General features: G+C 39.6%; 1 protein-coding gene across 1 annotated transcript in view; it reads left to right on the top strand.

Moving 5' to 3' along the window:
* Nucleotides 1-18,897, top strand: part of LOC149811692 (Haloacid dehalogenase-like hydrolase (HAD) superfamily protein) — a 50,097-nt gene extending 31,200 nt beyond the window's left edge. Inside the window, exons 6-8 of the mRNA XM_089993259.1 lie at nt 13,437-13,483; nt 16,160-16,240; nt 18,645-18,897. Of these exons, the coding sequence (XP_089849385.1) occupies nt 13,437-13,483; nt 16,160-16,240; nt 18,645-18,768 (252 nt within the window). The 3' untranslated portion in view covers nt 18,769-18,897. The remainder of the gene's footprint in view (nt 1-13,436; nt 13,484-16,159; nt 16,241-18,644) is intronic.
* The last annotated feature ends 3,810 nt before the right edge of the window (nt 18,898-22,707 follow it).

Genomic DNA, 22,707 nt, shown 5'->3' with positions numbered 1-22,707 from the left:
AAGACTGAAGCAGGGAAGAAACAGTTTCCTCCAGCAAAACGCCAGCGACAACAGGGCCCTCCACCACCCAGGCAACCGTCGAGTGATAACTGCCCCAAGTGCAAGAGGCCTCATGTGGGACAATCTTGTCCGCGGGACACTGGCGGATGCCTGTACTGTGGCAAGATGGGCCATTTCATACGCGACTGCGGGAAGAAAGCAGCAGATGACCTCAAGCGAACCGGCAACGTATCTCAGCCTCCTCGACCACCTCATCAGCAACAACAGCGAGCACAACCAAGCAGTGGCAGAGAGCCGGGTCGAGTTTATGCAGCCACGGTCGATCAATTGACCAAAGGGGATCTCGTTCAAGGTACCATTCTTGTTGCTGATCAAGCAGCTTTTGCACTCTTCGATTGTGGTGCCACACATTCGTTTGTGTCAGAAAAATTCGTAAAACAATTGCATATAACGGTAAAAACGCTTGATAATGCATTAGACGTGTATAACCCCGTTGGGAAGAACACGGTTTGCACCACTTTCATACCTGAATTGGACGTAGTTGTGGCAGAGCGGCACTTGCCTGCTTGTGCTATCCTGCTGGAGATGACTGAATTTGACGTCATCCTAGGCATGGATTGGTTGCACAAGTATCATGCCAAGATCTTTTGCCGTGATGGCAAGATCGTTTTATCACCTCCAGGCTCTTCGAGAGTAGAATTCAGAATTCCCAGACCTGTTCGAGCAAGCCGGATGATCTCGGCACTTAAGGCACAGAACTTCTTGCGGAAGGGATGCACTGCCTTTTTGGTTAGTGTTATCCAGTCAGATCCAATGCTCATTCCCATCAGTGAGCTTGATATTGTTCGCGATTACCCCGACGTTTTTCCTAAAGAGCTGTCGGGACTTCCACCGTCTCGTGAGGTAGAATTCAGTATTGAATTGCTACCAGGTACGACACCAATCTCCAAAGCACCCTACAGAATGGCGCCAGCTGAGCTTGAGGAGCTCAAGAAGCAGTTGCAGGAGTTGTTGGATCAAGGATTCATTCGCCCCAGCGTTTCTCCTTGGGGAGCTCCTGTGCTCTTCGTGAAGAAGAAGGACGGGACTTTGCGATTGTGCATCGACTATCGAATGCTCAACCAGGCCACAATAAAAAACAAATACCCATTGCCGCGTATCGAAGACTTGTTCGATCAGTTGCAGAAGGCCAAGGTTTTCTCGAAAATCGATCTTAGGTCCGGATACCATCAACTCAGAATTAGGAATGAGGATATTCCTAAGACGGCCTTTCGGACGAGATACGGACATTACGAGTTCACAGTCATGCCGTTCGGACTGACCAATGCCCCCGCAGCTTTCATGGACTTGATGAATAGGGTGTTCAAGCCATTTTTGGATACCTTCGTGATAGTGTTCATCGACGACATCTTGGTGTACTCAGAAAGTCGAGAGCAACATTGAGAGCACCTAACAGTTGTGTTGGAGACCTTGCGAAAGGAACGTTTGTATGCCAAGTTCTCTAAATGTGAATTCTGGCTCGAGGAAGTCATATTTTTGGGACACGTTATTTCTAAGGAAGGAGTGTCCGTGGACCCTGCAAAGGTGGAGGCTGTACTTGGTTGGCAGCAACCAAAGAACGCGCGTGATATCAGGAGTTTCCTTGGACTAGCGGGTTACTACAGAAGATTCATTCAGGATTTTTCTAAAATTGCGTTACCCCTGACAAAGTTACTGAAGAAAGAGACTAAATTCGTATGGGACGAGAAGTGCGATGCGAGTTTCCAGTTGTTGAAGGAGCGACTTACCAGTGCTCCTATTTTGACCTTACCTTCTGGTAAGGGCGGATTCGTGATTTATACTGATGCCTCTGGGTCAGGCCTAGGGGCCGTGCTGATGCAGAATGGGAAGGTGATCGCTTACGCTTCTCGACAACTTAAAATTCACGAGAAGAACTACCCAACTCATGATTTAGAGTTAGCTGCGGTGGTGTTCGCACTAAAGATATGGCGACATTACTTGTATGGGGAGCAGTTTGAAGCATTCACCGATCATAAGAGCCTTAAGTACCTATTTTCACAGAAGGAATTGAATATGAGACAACGACGTTGGCTTGAATTCCTCAAGGATTACGACTTCACCCTCTCCTACCACCCAGGAAAGGCGAACGTTGTGGCTGACGCTCTCAGCCGCAAAGCACCGGAAATCTCGATAAATGCTTTATTTGTTGGATGGAGGTTGGTCGAAGACCTAGCCTCATGGGAACCTTTCGCGGTCACTCATGGTTTAATCGGCTTATCTCACCTTGTTGCTCAACCTGAGCTGCTAGCGAGAATCATCAATGGGCAGAAGACTGATGCACGCTACGAAAAGTTGAAGGCTCAAGCGATATTGGCAGATACACATTTTCGTCTGAAGGAGGATGGAAGTATATGGTTAAGGGAGCGCCTTTGGGTTCCTGATGACCCGGTTCTTCGAGATGAAGTTCTTGCGGAAGCCCACAAGTCTAGGTACACAATTCACCCGGGTAGCACGAAGATGTTCAAGGACCTGCAACGCAGTTATTGGTGGAACGGTATGAAGCGAGACGTGGCTGAGTATGTCTCGAAGTGTTTAACGTGTCAGCAAATCAAGATCGAGCACCAGAGACCCGGTGGGGTCATGCAGCAGATAGAGATCCCTCTTTGGAAGTGGGAAGATGTTACCATGGACTTTATAGTCGGTCTTCCGAGGACGCGGAGGAAGCATGACGCGATTTGGGTGATCGTAGATAGACTCACCAAGTCGGCTCACTTCCTACCTATCCGTCTCAACCAATCGTTAGATAGTCTCGCTGATCTCTATGTTAGAGAGATTGTGAAATTGCACGGTGTTCCAGTCTCGATTATCTCCGATCGTGATCCTAGATTCACTTCAAGGTTTTAGGGACAACTTCAGTTGGCGTTGGGCACAAAGTTAAAGTTTAGTACTGCGTTTCACCCTCAGACGGACGGGCAGTCGGAGCGTACGATTCAAACCTTGGAAGACATGCTTCGAGCCTGTATGATGGACTGGAAGGGAGAGTGGGACTCCCACATTAGTTTGGCGGAGTTCGCGTATAACAACAGCTACCATGCGAGCATCGGGATGGCCCCATACGAAGCTTTGTATGGGAGGCCATGTCGATCCCCTGTTTACTGGGACGAGGTTGGCGAGCGAAAATTGGAGGCACCTATAGTCTTGCAACACTATACTCAACAAGTACATATGATTCGGGAACGACTCCGTACCGCTCAGAGTCGGCAGAAGAGCTATGCAGATAGACGTCGACGAGAGCTTACCTTCGATATTGGTGAGATGGTTTTTATTAAGGTATCTCCGACGAAGAGCGTATTTCGGTTCGGGAAGAAGGGAAAGCTGAGTCCTAGATACGTCGGACCGTTCGAAATCCTGGAGCGAATTGGAGAAGCAGCTTATCGCGTGGCGTTACCTCCGCAGTATGCTCAGATCCATAATGTTTTTCACGTATCCATGTTGAGGAAGTATGTTCACGATCCATCGCATATCATTCATTATGATGATGTGGACATTAGAGGGGACTTGACTTTCGAAGAAAGACCAGTGGAGATTATCGACCGTCGTGACCAAGTGCTTAGATCAAAGACCATTTCATTTGTAAAGGTTCGGTGGCAACATCATGGGTTTGACGAATGTACTTGGGAACCTGAGAACGATATCAGGGAAAAATATCCTGACCTGTATTTTGATTCTTCAAGGTAATAGATATTTCGCGGACGAAATTCTTTTAAGAGGGGTAGGATGTAAAATCCCATAAAAAAAAAAAAAATCTGTTTGGACCCGGGTCGGGTCCGGACCCGACCCGGGCCCCTTTTTATGTTAGGGTTTTAAGAAAAACCCGAGCATTCGGGCGCCGCTACCCACCCCCTTCTCCCCCTTCTCTTGTGGGAAGATTTGGGAAACCCACCAGGGGTTTCCCCTTCCGGTGCCCCCCTTCGCCTTTAAGAGAGAGGTTGGAGGGCGAGGGGAGTCTCGCCCCCCTCTCGCAGCCCTCTCGAGCTTTCCCCCCTCCGCGCCGGTCACCTCCCTCGCTGCGCCCTGTCGCCGACGCCGGCCACCGCTCCCAGGTACGCTCCTCCCTCTTCTCTTCTCCTTCCTTCCCCCCCCCCCCCCTCTGTCTCCTCGCCGGGAGGCCGACAGGCGGCGCATGGCCCCTGCCGTGCCCTCCCACGTCCCCTGTGCCCTTCGGAGGGTCGACAGGGTGCCCTCAGGCCCCTGTCATCTTTCTTCACCCTTTTTTTTTCTTGTAGGGCTGTCGAAGGGCCGGCGGGGGGGTCCAGTCACCCCCTGCGGCACCTCTTTGCCTGCCGTCTCGTGTCAGTCGGCAGGGGCTCAGCCCCTGGCGATTCGATGATTCCGGCAGGGGCTCAGCCCCTGCCACTTGACGTTTCTGGCAGGGACTCAACCCCTGCCACTTTCATTCGCGCAGGCAGGGGCCCAGCCCCTGCCACCTAATCGGTTCTGGCAGGGGCTCAGCCCCTGCCACTTTCATTGTTGCTGGCTGGGGCTGAGCCCCTGCCACCTAATCGGTTCTGGCAGGGGCTGAGCCCCTGCCACTTTCATTTGCGCAGGCAGGGGCTCAGCCCCTGCCACCTAATCGATTCTGGCAGGGGCTCAGCCCCTGCCACTTTCATTGTTGATGGCAGGGGCTGAGCCCCTGCCACTTTCATTGTTGCTGGCAGGGGCTGAGCCCCTGCCACTTTCATTTTCGCAGGCAGGGGCTCATCCCCTGCCACTTTCATTATTTCAGGCAGGGGCTCAGCCCCTGCCACTTAGCTGTTGCTGGCAGGGGCTCAGCCCCTGTCACTTGTTTGTTTCTGGCAGGGGCTCAGCCCCTGCCACATTTATTTTGCCGGCAGGGGCTCAGCTCCTGCCGCTTCTTTGCGATTGGCAGGGGCTGACCCCCCTGCCGCCTCTGTAGTTGTCGACAGGGGCTCATTCCCTGTCGCCCCGTTGCTGTCTGCAGGCAAGGGCCCGCCCCTTGTCGTTTTTCGGTTTTCGGCCAGTAGGGGCACACCCCGGCTGCCTCTCTTTTTCCTATAGGCAGGTTTGTCTTTCTTTTGCTCCGCATTATTATTAACATAGCACTGTTGCAGACCTCGCATCGGACCCTCGCTCTGGCTCCGCGGCCCGAGCCTCGTATCATCTACACGCGTAGACGCACGCAGCTGCAAGACATCCCGAGGTAGGGGAAAGTCGCACGAATAGTATGTATGAACAAAATAAAATAAGACTTCTGAGGTAGAATAGTTAATTTGCATACTTGTGTATCTGAAGAAATATTGACTGGTCAAAGTTTACTCTTTGTGATTCATTTGAAATTGCATAATGTAAATTCTTTTAGTAGACTCATCAAGTAGTTTAATTGGCATGCCTGTTTATGTGCAAGATTACTTAACTGATGATTGTCTATCTTGCATGATTACTCCTCTGGAACTGCATACTTAAGGTAGACTTTGTGAATAGATTCCGAATGCACTGCAATTGCTATTGTAATCGAACCTTAAGGCAAGTACGGTATGAATTTTATGTAAGATCATGGAGTGTATTGAAGTGTGAAATTTACACTTTATTGTTTTGGATGTAATAATATCGGCCTCCACGGGCCAATTGCTCAGAAAAGCAAAACATGTCATGTAGGAACCAAAGAAATCATAAAACCTTATCGTAGTTGTACCTCTAGGAAGGTATGATCGTACTTTTGGACAAGTACGTCCCATGTGAGTTACGATGGTAGGTTAAGGAGGTTGTAGCAACCTCGATGAGTGCAATTAGCACATTGCTGAGATCACATAAATGATGACCATTTTCGCCTTCACAGGCAAGATGCTCGAGTGGGTCTAAGGGACCAGAGCATGTAGGATGGGGCGGCGGTTAAGAAACCCCCGTCGTACCCATCCGATCTTCACGGTTCATCAAGGGAGAGGATGGATGGTACAAAGACTCCGATGGACAGGTTGTTAACAACCACTCCACGAGCAAAAGACTCGGTTTTCCCCAGTCATCGGAGTTAGGGGAATTGGGATTACCATAAATTATCCTAGGTGGAAATTCCCAGGCACTTCTGCAGAAGTTGGATGCATCCATGGGCCACGAATGCCTTTGGGGATTTACTCTCTTGGTCACTGACCGTCCCCTTAGGAGCGGACTCAGTCAGCCATTCGGGTTAATGAAAACACCTGACATAATAAACCCCCGGATCGGTCTCGGCTGTTTCTACGTTTCGCGTCTGTGCGTACCCACAGGCCAGTTAATATCAGAACTTAAATAATATATTCATGAATAGATATAGATGACTGAGACTCACACTGCTTCTCTTTGCACTTATTACATTTGTTAGAATAGACTACAATTGTTTTAATTGCTTAAATATCATAACTGCTTATCTCATGAATATCTTGTTTTATTTTCATTCTACTTATCTGTTTGTGCACCTACTGGTTTGTTGTAAAACTGACCCACTTCATGGGCAGGTGAGGAGTAGGACCTTACGGGCAGCCGATGGCGTGGTGCAACATGGATCAAGATTCATCTTCTTTCTGCTGGCGGCTTGGCTCTGGGACTTTTTGGAGTTTTTCTTAGATTTATTGAACTTTGGAATAAAAGACCCATTTTGTAATAAACTGCAGATTTTAATCGATTGCCTTATTTCTTAAATTCCTTTAAGATGTTGTACATGTGAATGATGGTTTTTCAGCTAACGTACCCAGGATTGTTGACTTGTGTCCCTTTCTAAATGTCTTCCGCTGTTGTTTTTAAATATTAAACTTTAAATCTTTGAAAGGTTTTTCGATAAGGTTTTCGAAATCACAAGTCGAAATTTTGGGGCGTTACACAATGGGTCTAATTATCACGTTTGGGCCGGCAATATGGAGGCTCATATTAAGGGAAAAGGCCTTTGGGGCTATGTCAAAGGTACGATTCTCGAACCCGAACAAAAAATTTCTATGATAGAAAAAGGTGAAATTAAGGTTCTTGATGGAGAAAAAAGAGAGAAAGCCTTTGAAGAGTATAACAAAAAATATGAGGAATGGGAGATGAAGAATTATAAAATCCTTTCATGGATTTTTTCTACTGTAGAAACAAGAATAAACGCCAATATTTTGAAATTCAAAAAGACATTTCAAGTATGAGATTATCTTGAGAAGATATATACCTCAAGAGAACTATCTCATAAATATTACCTTAAAAAAAAGACATTGACTCTTCAACAAGGGAAAATGACCATTAGAGAATATTTTGCCGAGCTTTCATCCATTTGGGATGAGCTTGCATTCCTTGAACCAAAATGGAGTGGAGAAGCTATTGAACTACGACACAAGCAATTGGAAGAAGATCACTTCTTTAACTTTTTGAATGAGCTTAGACCCAAATTCGAGCAAGCTAGATCTTCTCTTTTATCTTCCTTTACCTTTCTACCTTTAGAAGACGTTCTTACTAAATTAAGTGGAGAAGAAACTTGATTGAGAACGAATAAAACCAATCAAAGTGTGTTGGTCGTTCCTTCAACAAAAGATGAAAATGAAGGAGCCTATGTCGTCTCTAGACCGAGGAATAACTTGAAATCATATAAACCCCCGCATTTTAATAAGTTTCAAAATCAAGGAGCAAGAGAACAAGGTGGTCAAAATGGAAGGTACCAAAAAAGAGATTATGGTAAAATTATTTGCCATTTTTGCAAAGAACCGGGTCACATTAAACCGGTTTGTCCAAAATGGAAGAAAAAGGTGGTCATGTCCACAACATTTCAACCACATAAAGAGGAGGGTCCATCCACTTTCAACAATGAAGCATTATCAATAAGTCAAATCATAGAAGCTCTCCAACCTTTTCTCAAGGGATCCATTTCCGGGGCCGCTATGTCAACCTTCTCTCCTCTCGGTAAAACTTCTTGGTTTTTAGATTCGGGTGCCTCTTTTCATATGACTCTAAATTTTTTTGCTCTTTCCGAATACACCAAAAATATATCTTCTTCTTTTGTCTCAACCGCGGATGGTGTTTCTCTTGAAATTAAAGGAATTGAAAATTTTGACAATCAAAGATTTTTTATTCTTAAAATTAGATTTATACCTAAGTTAAATTTAAATTTGCTTTCGGTCTCTCAACTATCGGACCATGGGTGTGATATCAAATTCTCATTAAATAAATGTTGAATACAGGATTGCTGGTCCGGGAAGTTGATTAGGGAAGGTTCTAGGAAAGGAGATCTATATTACATGGAATTTCTTCAAATTTCAAAACACTCTTTTTGTAACATTGCCCAACATAAAGATATAAATGTTTGGCATAAGCGTCTTGGGCATCCCAATATTGTCAAACTTTCTTATTTGCATTTTGTTAAAGATCTATGTAAAAATGACTTCATTTGTAATGATTGCATTCTTGAAAAAATGAGAAGCTTACCTTTTGGACAAAGAACTATGTTTACAACCAAACCTTTTGAAATTGTGCATTCGGATGAATGGGGACCGACACCCGTTGTATCTAAAGGAGGATTTTCTTATTATGACATTTTTTTATGATTATTTTAGATTTTGTTGGATATACTTTCTCAAGCATAAACATGAGTTTTTTTTACTTTTAAGACATATCACATGATGATAAAAAATCAATTTAATGGTAAATTAAAAATTCTTAGGACCGATTCCGAAGGAGAATATCTCTCAAATGATTTTAAAAATTATCTTGAAACTAATGGAATTATTCATAAAAAATTATGTCCCAAAACACCAAAAAAAAATGGCTTAGTCAAAAGAAAACATAGACATATAGTTGAAACCACTAGGACTTTACTTATTTCTCAAAAAATCCCTAAAAGATTTTGGGCCGAGGCAGCTCTTGCATCCGTCTATCTTATAAATCGCCTTCCTTCAAAGAACTTGAATAAAATATCACATTTTGAAATTATGTATCAAAAGGAACTCGATTACAATAGACTAAGAATTTTTTGATGCAAATGTTTTGTTTTTACCGACAAAAATGATAAACTTTCACCCAACGCCATTCTTTGGACATTTCTTGGATATTCAAAAGCACAAAAGGGATTTAGGTGTTATGATGTCAAAAATGATAAACTATATGTTTATAGAAATGTAACCTTTTTAGAAAATTTAAGTGGTTTTGAAGAATATAAACCTCATGAGGATAATGCCGATTATTCCTGCTTGTTTGAATTATTATCTAGAAATGAGGATATTTCTAGTGATGATGAAATGATATTTGATGCTTCTTGTAATGATACACAAGAGAGTGAGCATTCTCCACTTCTTGAGCAAACTATCGAAGAAGGAATATCTAGTGAACCAATTACATATACACATAGAGATAGAAACACTTTTAGAAGTGCAATTAAAAAATATAATGAATCTAATGAACCTTCCTCAATAAACAATCTTCGTAGAACCGAAAGAACTAGAAGAAACCCTTCTAGATTTATATCCTATGAATCCTTCTCACCTAAACATAGAGCATGTCTTAGTGTCATTCATTCGTATGTGAAACCTAAGAATTTTGAAGAAGCCAAGAAAATGATAGAATAGAAGGATGCAATGGATAATGAACTTAGAGCTCTTAAGAAAGCCAAAACTTGAGAATTCCAAAATTTGCCTAAAGGAAAGAAAACAATAGGATGTAGCCATTCAAAGTCAAAACTAAGAGTGATGGGTCTCCTGAAAGGTATAAAGCCCATCTAGTCATCAAGGGATATAGTGAAGAATATGATATAGATTACGATGAAACATTTGCCCTCGTTGCGTGAATGGTTATTGTTATGTGCCTAATTATAATTGCATCTATTAAAAAATGAAACATATATCAAATGGATGTTAAAAATGCATTCTTAAATGGAGATTTAAATGAAGAAACTTATATGGATGTTCCTCCGGGTATGGATGTGCCTAAGGATAAAGTTTTTTGCCTGCGAAAAGCTCTCTATGGTTTAAAACAAGCTCCCAAGGTTTGGTATGATCGATTTAACAATGTAATGGTAGAAAATGGTTTTATTTCATGTTATACTGACATTGTTCTGTTTGTCAAGAAATCTGATGCAGGAATTGTGATTTTGTTATTATATGTTGACGATATGTTGATCACATGTGATGATGCCAAAGGAATTAAGAGTATCAAGTCTATATTAACAAAAAAATTTAAAATGTCGGACTTAGGTTTTCTGACATATTTTTTAGGCATTGAAGTTGCCTATTCTCATAAGGGTTATTTTTTGTCTCAAACTAAACTTGTTTGTGAGGTCATTGACAGGTCAGGCATTACAGATGATAAAATCTGTGAAACTCCTGAAGTAGTAGGAACAAGAATGAAGATTGATGATGGGATTCCTCTAGAAGATCCTACTCTTTACAGGCAACTCATCGGGTCATTGATGTATCTTAGTATTACCAGGTCGGATATCTCTCATGCAATACATGTTGCAAGTCAATTTCAGTATGCCCCTACATTAGTTCATATGAGTGTCATTATTCGAATTATCAGATATGTAAGGGGTCCATAAATAAGGAAGTATTTATATCTTCATCTTCTGAATTAAATTTAATTGCTTATACTGACTCTGATTGGGGAGATGACCCAAATAACCGTCACTCCACCACTGGTTTTTGTGTCTTTTTAGGTGAATCATTGGTTTCTTGGAGATGCAAGAAATAATAGAAGGTGTCTCTGTCTTCTACTGAGACTGAGTACCGAGCCATGACAACTACAACCATGGAAATTGTTTGGATTCGACGGTTGCTGAAAGATATGAGGGTTCGTATTCAATGGCCTACAAAGTTGTGTTGTGATAACAAAAGTGCAATATATATTGGCAAGAATCACACATTTTATGAGCGCACGAAGCATATTGAGATGGACTGTCACTATGTTAGAGAAGAATACCTGAAGAAAGTCATTGATCTCCCTTATGTAACATCAGAATATCAACTAGCTAACTTCTTTACTAAGGCACTTTGTTCTCCTAGATTCAATTTTCTTCTTGGCAAACTTTCAGTCATCAAGCCTTGAAACTTGCAGATTGTTTATGGAGGCATTTGAAGACCTATCTTTTTATTTTTTTATTTTTTTTGCAAAATTTCAGTAATCCACCATAAGTTTGAGGGGTGGGGGGGTGTTAAGATATATAATATCATATTGTATTTGTTGTATGTACCTAATTATACTTAGGTATACTTATTGATATTTCTTTTTGTATTCTTATTCTTTTGTATTCTTTCTTTTATACTTAAGGTATACTTTTGGTTTTTGTCCTTAGTAGTGTAAGTAGACTTAATAGGGGTAGAATAGGTATTTCTCATTTGTTGCATGTATTTTTCAGTCATTATTTAAATAACTAATTTTTTGTATTTTTATTTTTATTTAATCAAATTAGGTTGACCAAAAGTAGCCATTAGGACTGTGTCTAATGGCTAGTTGGAGGAGGTCCAACTAGCCGTTGGACCTCCATCCAACTAGCTGTTAGGCTAGTCCTTCTCCCTCTTGCATATATAAGTGTGTGGGTGTGTAAGTAAATGTAAGAGAGGATGGATGTATATTGTGTGTGTGGATGAGTGTTGTAGTGAGGTTTTTCTTGTATATTTTTTTGTGTTTATTTCACATCAATAAAATATTTATTTTTTTATATTTTGTTTCTTCTCTTGTATTTGCACAACTTATTGTATCTCGCCAAATGCATTTTTGTAATGCATTTGGATTTCTTCTATGTTGTTATTTTTAGATTCTTGTGTCTCAAGTTTCGTGCCATTTCGTTACACACGATATATATATATATATATATATATATACACACACACATCCTCGTGTCCTTTTTTTGATTTTTTTTTTAATTTATGTCGTATTTTGAATCCCGTATCCGTATCTTCCCATGTCTTTGTGACTTAGAACTCCATCATACAATTATGTACTTATGTTATTTCATCTGATATTCATGTTGAGTTTTTTGTAAGCCTTAAAAGAAAGGCACAAGCACTTACAACGTTTGTCGGAGAAAGTGCTAGAGGTCCTTCATGATTCATAAGATGAAGATGGTCTGTCACCTGAGGCTATTGGATGTTTCAGTAAATGGAGAAAATCATTGAGCTGAAGTCTATTACTGAGGTGACTTTTATATTACATTATATTATATATATATATATATATATATATATATATATATATATATATATATATATATATATATATATGTTAAGTTCTAGCTTGTCTGGTCTTTGTTCCTAGCATTGTATTCTGTAAAATTATAATTATAACTTTTTAATAAATTATAAAAACCTTTTGGGTTGTGTATTTAGTGATATATTTTTTTAACTAATTGTATTTGTGGTAATTCGATTTTCTAATGGTCCGATGTCCCCTACTTGTTGATGATCTGGCTAGACAATACTATGAAGCTTTTGAAGCCCAAAAGACGTATGTGTCTCTGAGATGTAGGTTCTCTGGTTTATTGATTCATGGGGATTTGCATTGCATAAAGCAGCATATTGCACAGATACTTGATCCGCCAATACAACAATATCACTGGGCTCTAGATGAAGCATGGGATGAGATGCAACTAGATCTGAATGAAATAAACAGAGAAAGAAAACAAGCATTACAAGCATTGACACGTGTCCAAGGCCTCCATGCATTGCCAAATGATGAAGATGATGAGCAACAGGAGCCATAACAAAATGTTATCTCTGAGAAAGAACGTGGAATATTTGATGACAAAGACAAATGATGAGTTTTGTTGTTTTGAGTTTTATCTTAAAACTTTGTGTAATAAATTTCGTGGTATCTATGTTGACTTTATATAGTGAACTTCATTTAATTGTAATGGCATATCTATGTTAGTTGATCTTAATGTTGAAATATATATTTTTCTTATATTTTATTATTTTTTAATCCTTTTATTTTTTTAGATTTTTTGTGTTTTTTTAATTTATTACAAAATTTTAAGTGTTTTTTTTACAGTATGATACACCTGTATCTTTGACTGTTGTAATACAGGTTCCGATACAATTTTTACAACACACACACACACACACACACACACACACACACACATATATATATATATATATATATATATATATATATATATATATATATATATATATATATATATATTGTTGTACCTCCATACCCACACTTTTAGAGACTGACTTGTCGTATCCCACACCTTCACCCATACCTGTACTTATGTGACATAGTTTGGTTCACTCAATGCTAGTCTACTATGCCTTCTAGCCATTTGGACTGGTATTTCATACTGTTTAGACACCTTTTGGTCATGCATCATTTTATTATATTGGAAATCTTCAGTTATTTGCTGGTTAGTTGTTTTTCCAATTTTATTTTTTCAGCTTTCACTGAAAATCCATGAAAGCTCAGTAATGTTTACTTTTGCTTCTGTGCAGGCCATTTACCTTTTGGCAGCAACTACTCTTGGTCTCAAACCATCAAGGTACCACATGATAACTTACTAAGTGCCTGTTTTGATGGCATGTTTAAAAAAAAAGAATAAAACAAACTGCTTTCTGTAACTCTTGGCTTTGAAAAAACCTGGAGCAACACCTGGTTCTTGAGAACCCTGAAAAACTTGGTTTTACTGTTTGGATGACAAGTGGTTAACAAGTAGTTAACTTAGTTTTTCAATAACTGATGTTTGAATGACAATTAACCTGAGTTTGAGAGTTTTTTTTACCAACATAACATTTTTCAGGTTAGCAAAATCAATTTTTAACATAATATAATATTTTATCTCTCTCAAGTTAAAAAATCCAGCTAAAACATATATTTTCTTGTTTCTCAAAATATTTCATCTCTCTATAAAGTAAGTACTTGATTAGGAATAGAATCTTGTAACAAATTTGAAGCAAAGACACTTGCAGACATTTCTTTAGAACCATATGATCTAAGTTATAAAATGATTATGATGAATGAAAAACTCAAGGCAGAATGTGTGAAGAGAAAACTGATATAAACTTCATATAAATGGGAAGAAAAAGAGAAAGGAAAGGAATTTTATAAATAAGTCACAAAGTTGAAAGCTAACAATTACAGCTACCTGAAGAATATTTGCATAAGAAATGAATTTAAAGTATAACCAAACACCTGACAATTTTAATAGCAATCAACAAGAATGAACTGCAACAAATATAATCAGTAAAGCACAGAAGTTTTACAAAGCAATACAGTGAAAAACATTCAAAAAAATAATTGCTGCATTGCAGTAAAAGTTTGGGCATTATACATAAAAGATTTGTACCATGAAGGATGACCATCTGGAGGTTGCATAAATTATCCAGTGGATTTCTAATATCATATAACTGCTCTTTCCTGTGGTAATATCATATGATCAATGATATGCAGGCAAGCATAATGTAATGCAACTTTTCTATTTTCTTTTTTCATTTCTTAGGTGGAGCATGGAGTATAAACATAATTACTCTGCCAGATTCTATTCTTAGGGATGTATATACATTAGGTTATGTCACAAAATTTCATCATCACATGATGGATATTTTCATGAAGCTTTCAGAAAATATGTCAAGTGCTTCTAAGCTAACACTAAAAACACCATGCTATTAATAAATCCAACCCCAAATGGAAATTAGGGTCACCATTAGAAGAACCCCATTGCTGATCACTGAGAGAGAGAGAGAGAGCAGTCACTAGGGTTGGTAAACAAGCTGAAGAGAGAGAGAGAGAGCAGTCACTAGGGTTGGTAAACAAGCTGAATGAGCCAAACACGGCCTATTCTGGCTCAGTTCATTTACCACTGGACCCAGATAGAGGTCGGGCTAGGGCTCGCGTCAAACTGAGCTGAGCCGAGCTCGAGCTCATGAGAAGCCTGACCTGGCTTGTGTAAAAAGTTAGATATATTCAGAGGGTGAAAAATGGTGGGATTAGAACACTAAGCCTTTTCTCTCAAGTCATATAGTCTAACCAACTATCGAAAGCTGCTTTTTGTGACACATGGTGCAGTTATGTCCAACATATTACATCTGCACAAGCTCACACAAGTCAAGCCTGGCCATTTTCTGGCTGCCTTTGCCTGAAAATATCAGGATGGTGCCATCATATTTTGATGGAACCATACATTGGACATCCAGTCATTTTAGTGGCTGGATGGTGCTTAGGTTGGGAAGAGGAGGGGAGGTGGGTAGACAATGGGCTGAAGGTGTGGGGTCAACCCCATTAAACAGCGTTTTCTGTTTTCGTCTGACGCATCATCCAAATGATGTTCCAGCCAAGATTTGGTTTTTAAATGGGGTTTACACAAAAAAACATGGGTTCAAACCAAGGTTGCCAGACTAGGAAGCGGAAGCGAGAAACGATATGGGAAGCGAAAGCGAGAAGCGATGCATTTTAAAATGTGTAGGAAGCTTAAAGCGAAAAATTAAAAAATATATATATAAGAATTGAATGAGAATCAAAATAGAATGCAAATAAAAGTGACTATTCTTAAATTTCATGATTTTTTAATGTAAGAATTAAATTTTTAACAAAATCTAAATAAAATGACTGCCAATTTAGAGAAAGCACATGGAAGTGAGTGTGAAGTGTGAGAGAAAACACATGAAAAGTAGAGTGAGAAAACATATAAAAGGAATAAATGAAGCATGTGGAAAGCATAAGAGAAGCATGGGAGAATCAAGATTCTCAACAAGTTTCGAAAGCGAGGAGTATCGCGCTTCCGAAGCGAGTTTCCGGAAAGCGGGCTTCCCACCTATCTAAGAAGCTTCCGGTAACTCTGGTTCAAACTGTGCCTTTTCTTGTCATCCAAAGGCCCCTTAATGCTTCGAGTGTAATCATAGCTTATTGTGGTCATTTTTTACATTTTACACCATAGAAAATGGAAATGCACCACATGGTTTTGTCAATAAAATTGAGTGCCCTTGATCTCTAGAATCTAATATTCCAATTGCTTTGCATAACTTTCCTTTGATTTCCTTTGTGCTTAAAGATGGGACAGATGTCTGGCATATGTTACTTCGTAACCTGCCAAAATGTTCCCTTTCATTCAGTAGATCATAGCAGTGGTGTTCAAATTCTATTCTCATTGACCTGCTTTTCTTGGGCATCCAACTGTCTTCAATTTCATTTTTATTAATTATTGCTTTTCAACTTAATGCAGTTGTGTTGTGATAGAGGATAGTGCAATTGGTCTTGCAGCAGCCAAGGCTGCTGGAATGAAGTGCATAGTAACAAAAAGCGGGTGAGTAAAATGTCTTATAAAAGAATAAACCTTTTCATTATGTTCACAGTGTGTCAAAAAATTCAAGTTAATATTACTGAGCCAGTTAAACAATTTCTTGTCTACGAACTTATTTTCATATTAAGCTTCAGATTCTCTGTGATAATTAGTCAGAATGATAGTACATTTATTCTCTTTTTCAATTGCTGTCTGCTTGTTGCATCTTAAGGGCATGTTTGCTGCCGCAGAAGATGTGGTATTTCTGCAGAAATACACAAAAAACTGAACAATTCATGGTGCCCACACTGGCAACACAAACCAGGCACTTGCTTTTCTCGTGGAAAGCAGTGCAAATTCAACAGGACTCCCCTCCTCTTGAAGCTTTCCCTTTTGGGTGGGTGGGGTTAGACTTTGTTACTGTGGAAGGAGGGTCCACACGGATTGCAGCGTGGAGCCTCCTTCCACATTACACAAAGGTGCCCTAAATGTTTAGGGATGGTATTCTTGTCTATTGGATTTATCCTTTACCAGTATCTGCTTGTTCTGTCTGTGATGCCAGTCTGATCTTACAAATTATTATTGCATTTGTGCTCCTAATTCCTGGATCTGAACCTATGATCAGCATCATGAACTCAACTCATTGCTTGACGAAATGGTAATTATTTGTTCATGATGGCATCACTATCTGGAAGAAATCAACATTTAAAGGTCACATATTGTTTTCCCTTGAAACAAAGGTTCATCCTTTTTCTTTTTCTGATGCATTGCTTAACTCAATCTCCTTATAAAAACATATAAAGTCATTTCCTTTTGTTCACAACATGATTTATCTCCACAATCACATGGACGAGTTGGACACGGGCAGAAAATTGCATCTCTCTTGGTTGTCACACCAGAAGTGATTTGAGCACCAGTATCCTGTTGGAGGAAGTGTTTTATTTCTTGAAATACTGTATTCATGATTGCCCAGTCATTTCCTTTTGTTCACAACATGATTTATCTCCACAATCACATGGACGAGTTGGACACGGGCAGAAAATTGCATCTCTCTTGGTTGTCACACCAGAAGTGATTTGAGCACCAGTATCCTGTTGGAGGAAATGTTTTATTTCTTGAAATACTGTATTCATGATAGCCCATATCATTTTCATGTCCTTGTTACTTTTCTCAATTCTCATATTCAACTCGAAAAAGTAGTTAATTATATCATTCCAAATATGTTCCCAATTGGATGACCTTGCAAGTTGCTTTGGTGCTATTTGGTTCTTAGTAAAATGCCCCACAGGGGATAGAGAAGTGCAACACTGAGTTCAGGTAGATTACCACAAAGGCAGAATTTCCTATTCTCATTAGAAAGTCCCATTTGTTTAATCTTATGGTGCACATTTTTTCTCTTGCTTGTCCAATGAAATGACTTTCCAAAGTTTCCTTCTAATGTGCAATTTATGTTCCAAGCTCAAAATCTTTGGTAATGATTTTATATGCTTTGATTCAGAGAAAGTCCACACCAACCCATATTTAGGTACTTAATTCACTTGTGCGTAGGAAAAATGATGGTCAGATGCACCTGTACGGACTGATGCTTAGTCCTGCAGGATCAATTAGAAGAGATTTAAGGGCTTTCTTGTTTCCCAAGATTTTACTAACACATCCAGTATCAAACAGTGGAAAAAAAGTGGTTTTCTCTTTTGGCTAAGATGAACCTGCCCATGGGCATTATGGGGGAAGATTTCTAAATCGGCCTGTGGTATCCAAGATTATTCTTGGCAGGGGCATCCACTGCAACATGACCTGCAACTTTAGGTAGTTTAAGCAAATATGTAGGGGACTGAACTGTCTCATAAAGCTCTGGATTATGCTGCTAAAAATGCCATCAATATGTTCAATTACACATAGATCTGACACCTTTCACCAAAGGTGTGTCCCACTTATTATTGACAAAAATGTAATTCTAGTATATCCAAGACACCTAATAGTCTGTCTATTCTCACTTCCGGGAATGCAAACCATATCTCAGTTCATAATGTGTGCATGTTCCTTGCAGTAACACTTTTTTTGAATTTATGGGAGGTAACCATGCTCTGATAAAAGATCAATAGGAGTTAAGATTTAAGATAAATATGCTTATATTATAAGATTGAATTTTCTTTACTCGTGTAATTCCAATTTCTCCTGATAGTTATCAACTGCTTGATGGTTGGAAACCATTTTCTCTTGAATGATAACTAAGCATCACCAACAAAACTATGCCTCCACCAGGGCCTGCCCATCAATTAGGAGGTGGACAGCTTGTTGTAAACCACATGGATCTATCGTTGCTAATCTTTTGCTTTGCTAGTGGTACACTTTTTCCTTACTGATAGATCATAGATCGTTTCATTCAATCATATCAAGTTTCATGTTTCATTTTTATGGGTTATTGCAGTTACACAGCCGAAGAAGATTTCCTTAATGCAGATGCAGTCTTTGACTGCATAGGTGATCCTCCTGAGGAACGTTTTGACCTTACCTTCTGTGCAAATCTTGTAGAAAAACAATATGTAAGCTAAACGAATAGTAGTTTTGTATAGGTTATTGCGTGCCAACTCATCTTGTTGAACAATTGGGTATAACCTATGGATTCAGACTAGTTCCCAAAAGGGTTATAAATGAGTAAGTGACAAATATGATTCTTGTAATTATGTGCTGTTTGATGATTAATTTAAGCTAAATGTAAACAAGAAAGAAATGTGTTTGAATAAGATTCACCTCATAATCTTGATAGAGGGAAGGTATACATTTGCATTATCTTTGTTTACTGTTTAAATGTTCAAAATTTTACAAATGATTCCAAGAAACAGAAACATGAGAGAATCAAGAGAATTATGCCTTCATGCTAAAATATTATGGTTACTCGTCACAGGATCTGATTGGCCAACTCTTATACTTATCATGTGCCCCTAAAGAGACTCTCTGTGATAGACATTGATCTTGGACCCCAGCCGTTGAAAACAAGCAGTGATAAAGATTTGGTGAGAAGCTCTAGAAGTTAATATTTAGAAGGGATGAATTGAACACTAAGATCCTCTTTGGCTACTTGAATTGTACAAAGTGAAATTGATCTCTACATGTCTGCTGTGTGATTGGAAGGGGTTAGCAGTAAGCTGCGGCACCCATGTTATCACACCACAAAGCTGGTAGGTTGCCTGACTTTATGCCATTAATCAAATGAGAACTTTGGTTCAAGGAGAGCAAGGTGACCAGCGTCATTATTATGAACCTTTTGGATTATAAAGCTTAGATCATAGTTGCCAGAGATGGGTACCGGTACGGGTGCAAGATACGGGTATGGGTCCTAAAAAGTTTCAGGTACATTTTACATGGCTAAAAATTTTGATACGAGTTTCTATTACGTGTTTATATGAGGTTTTGATACACAGTTTTCTTAACAATGATATGAGTTTCTAAAATGGAAAATGATTGGATGGACCATACGACAAAAATGATGTGTGTCAAAAAGAAAACCGTACAATTTCAAAAAATCTGCTGGATGTCCAAAACCACAACTTTTTTGGCTGTAAAAGAACCTTTTCACCCTTTGCAACATGCGAATTTGCTTCAGATATGCAAACTTCCGTCTCAAATATGCGAATTTTCTTCCACACATTTGTGAAGGTGATGGGAGGGGAAAGGGTAAAGAGGAAAGAAAGAAAAGGGTAACCTTGTTGGTGCACAGAAGCCATCTGATCTGAAGATCAGACAAGTCCTGTTGATGCACAAGGGTTTATATATATATATATAGACACACATGAACGCATGCTTACATATACACAAATTTGTGCCCACCCTAATTTGGATTTCTGACTCTGCCTCTGGTTACAGACCTCCACCAATTATACGACCATATGCTTGGGATTTGAACTTACAACATACCAACACAAGGTGACGTGCATTAACTGCTCCTACCAGACAAGCTGAGCCCCCCATTGGTTTTTGTACATAGTTGTTATTCTCGCTGCCAAGGCCACTTATTGACCTTGTATTTGCTTTTAAGAAGCTGAATCCAAAGCTTGTCCTCGATGCAGATAGACCAAAACCATTTAGCAATGAAAGCCCTCTTATGAAAGCCCTCTTGTAGGTATTGCAAACTCTCAAATGCCCAGAGCATCCCAAGTCACTGGGAGTAGTAATTGTATCCCGACTCACCAAGCCTTTTCTTTGCTGATTGACTCTCCCAAAGGAAAGTTCTTATCATCCTCTGTAGTCATCTCGCAGTTTTCTTGGGGTAACTTTAAAAGATAGATGGTAGGTAGGTAGGCAGGCATGCTAGACATTACGTACATGGCATCACTGCCAGTCAATAGTCATCTCCCAGATTTTTTTTTTTTTTAAATTTATGAAATAAGTCATCGCATTTTTTGATTTGTATTCAGATCATTCGTCTTCATATTGTGCTCTTACATTGATGGGATAAAAGATACAAAGTAGCCTATAAGGGCTCCGGTCATCTGATATAGGTGACTGTGAATGTCACCAAGTAGATGGGATGTCACAAGTTCGACCAGGTAGACGGGATGTCACAAGTCCGAAACCCACGGGTGGCATCCCTTGTGTACTCCCCAGTGGGCAGGGAGGACCTCAAGGGTTTTACCAATAGGAGGGCAGCCAATGGGCAGTGTAAAATTCAACATTTTCTCTATTTTTGTAATACCTAGATAATAAATTTTTTGAGGCATTTTTCATGGATTTTATGTCTATGGTTGCATTCTTACATATGTTTTGAGAAGAACGGTTTTTATTTCATCGAAAACGGAGTTAAGATGAGTTCGGAGTGAGCCCGGCAAGTTTTAGGGGCATTGTAAGAATTTTGAAAGTATTTGGGGGTATTTTGGTTATGAGGGTCATAGTTGTCTGATCCTGAGTTGACCCAGCGTGAGCCTAGTTAGCTCCCTAGTTGACCTAACTATGTTCCAACCTAGCGAGCCTAGTTAGTTCAACTAGGAGAGAACCTGGCCTAGCAAGAGTCCACCCACCTAACTGAGTCCAACTATCTCTAACAGAGTCAGACCTGCTGGGGTTGGCTAGACTAGGCGACAGCCTAGGCACCGTAAGGACGGTTCTGCCATTACAACAAGATTTTCTAGCTGTTAGATATTGCTCTTAAAACACTTTATTATATATCAATAATGGCGAGATCTGACTCTCGCAGTTATAGAGTTTTATTCTATAACAGCGCAATTCTCTGCCCGTTAAATATTGTCGTTAAAACACTTTAACGACTATATTTAATGGCCAGAAGATCTCACTGTTATAGATAAATAATGGTGAGATCTGACTGTCACCATTATAGGTTTTTACTTTATAACGGTGACAATTATGTCGCCGTTATAGAGTGATTCCCAACCGACCCTTTTTATATTTCTCTCTTTCTCTCTCTCTCCCTTTGGCTGCAGCCACCATACCCTACCACCGTCTCGCCAGACGCTACCATCATTATCGGAACCCTACCACCCCATTCGCTAGACCTTATCATTGTCGCCACTCATTTTTTCGGGTTTGGTGCCAACTACATGTTGGGAAATGTCGATGGTCCACTGAGCATCGACAGAACCCGATTCTCCAGCCCAAATCGGAGTTAAAGCTATTCACAGTATCTCTTAATCGATTACATTTTGTATCCCTTAGAATCATGATGTGATCTTACCATGGTTCATCTCTTGGATTTTGTTAGGTCATCACAACCTATATGCAGAATTTTTTGCTGGAATTTTTTGTGGATTCACTCGTCTAATTGGAATCCGATGAAAGATGTGCATTTTAGGTTGGAGGATCTTATGTTGAGGTTGGTGAGCATCTTGTTCTTTTTTGTTCCATTTGTATGGAATGTGGATTCTTTAACTGGTTTATATATAATTTCCCCAATTTTTATTTGTTAAAACCTCACAAGATTTTCTTTGCAAAGAAAATCACCATGTTTATGATTGTGGTTAGCTGAGCATCGAGTTGCATTCATGTTGGTTGTTTATAGATGTTCCATGCAAAGGATTATGATGGAAAGTGGTTTGGAACACATACATGTGCCAAACATGCGCATGTTTGAGATGGCTTTGGTTGGAGCTGTGGAATTCATTCTCAGCCTCTTACTTGCCTCATAATTCAAGAGTGAATTGCATTTTTAAGTGAACTTTATCTTGCCTCGTAGTTCAAGAGTGAATTGCATTTTGAAGTGAACTTATGCTAACTCTTTGATTCACAGAAGGCTAGTGTGAGAAGTGCATTACTCAAGGTGTTGCTTGTGATGTCTTAGAGACATCAATCAAATCTAAACTTGTTAAGATCATGATAAATCCAAATCCTTTAGAAATTTCTTTAGAAAAGTATGAAAAAAACACATCCTTTAGATCTTTTTCTATGTTTTTCTTGTTCTCGTTATTTTCTTTTCATCATAGGGATTGATGTGGTTGAAAATCGCTTTAAGGTATTGATTTGGACTTTTCCAAATGACATAC

This window comes from Nuphar pumila, chromosome 17 (assembly GCF_984573655.1).
Source record: "Nuphar pumila chromosome 17, dmNupPumi1.hap1.1, whole genome shotgun sequence".
NCBI classification, from domain to species: Eukaryota; Viridiplantae; Streptophyta; class Magnoliopsida; order Nymphaeales; family Nymphaeaceae; genus Nuphar; species Nuphar pumila.
The sequence above is the reverse complement of the archived record's forward strand: the minus strand, read 5'-3'. Positions and strand labels throughout refer to the sequence as shown.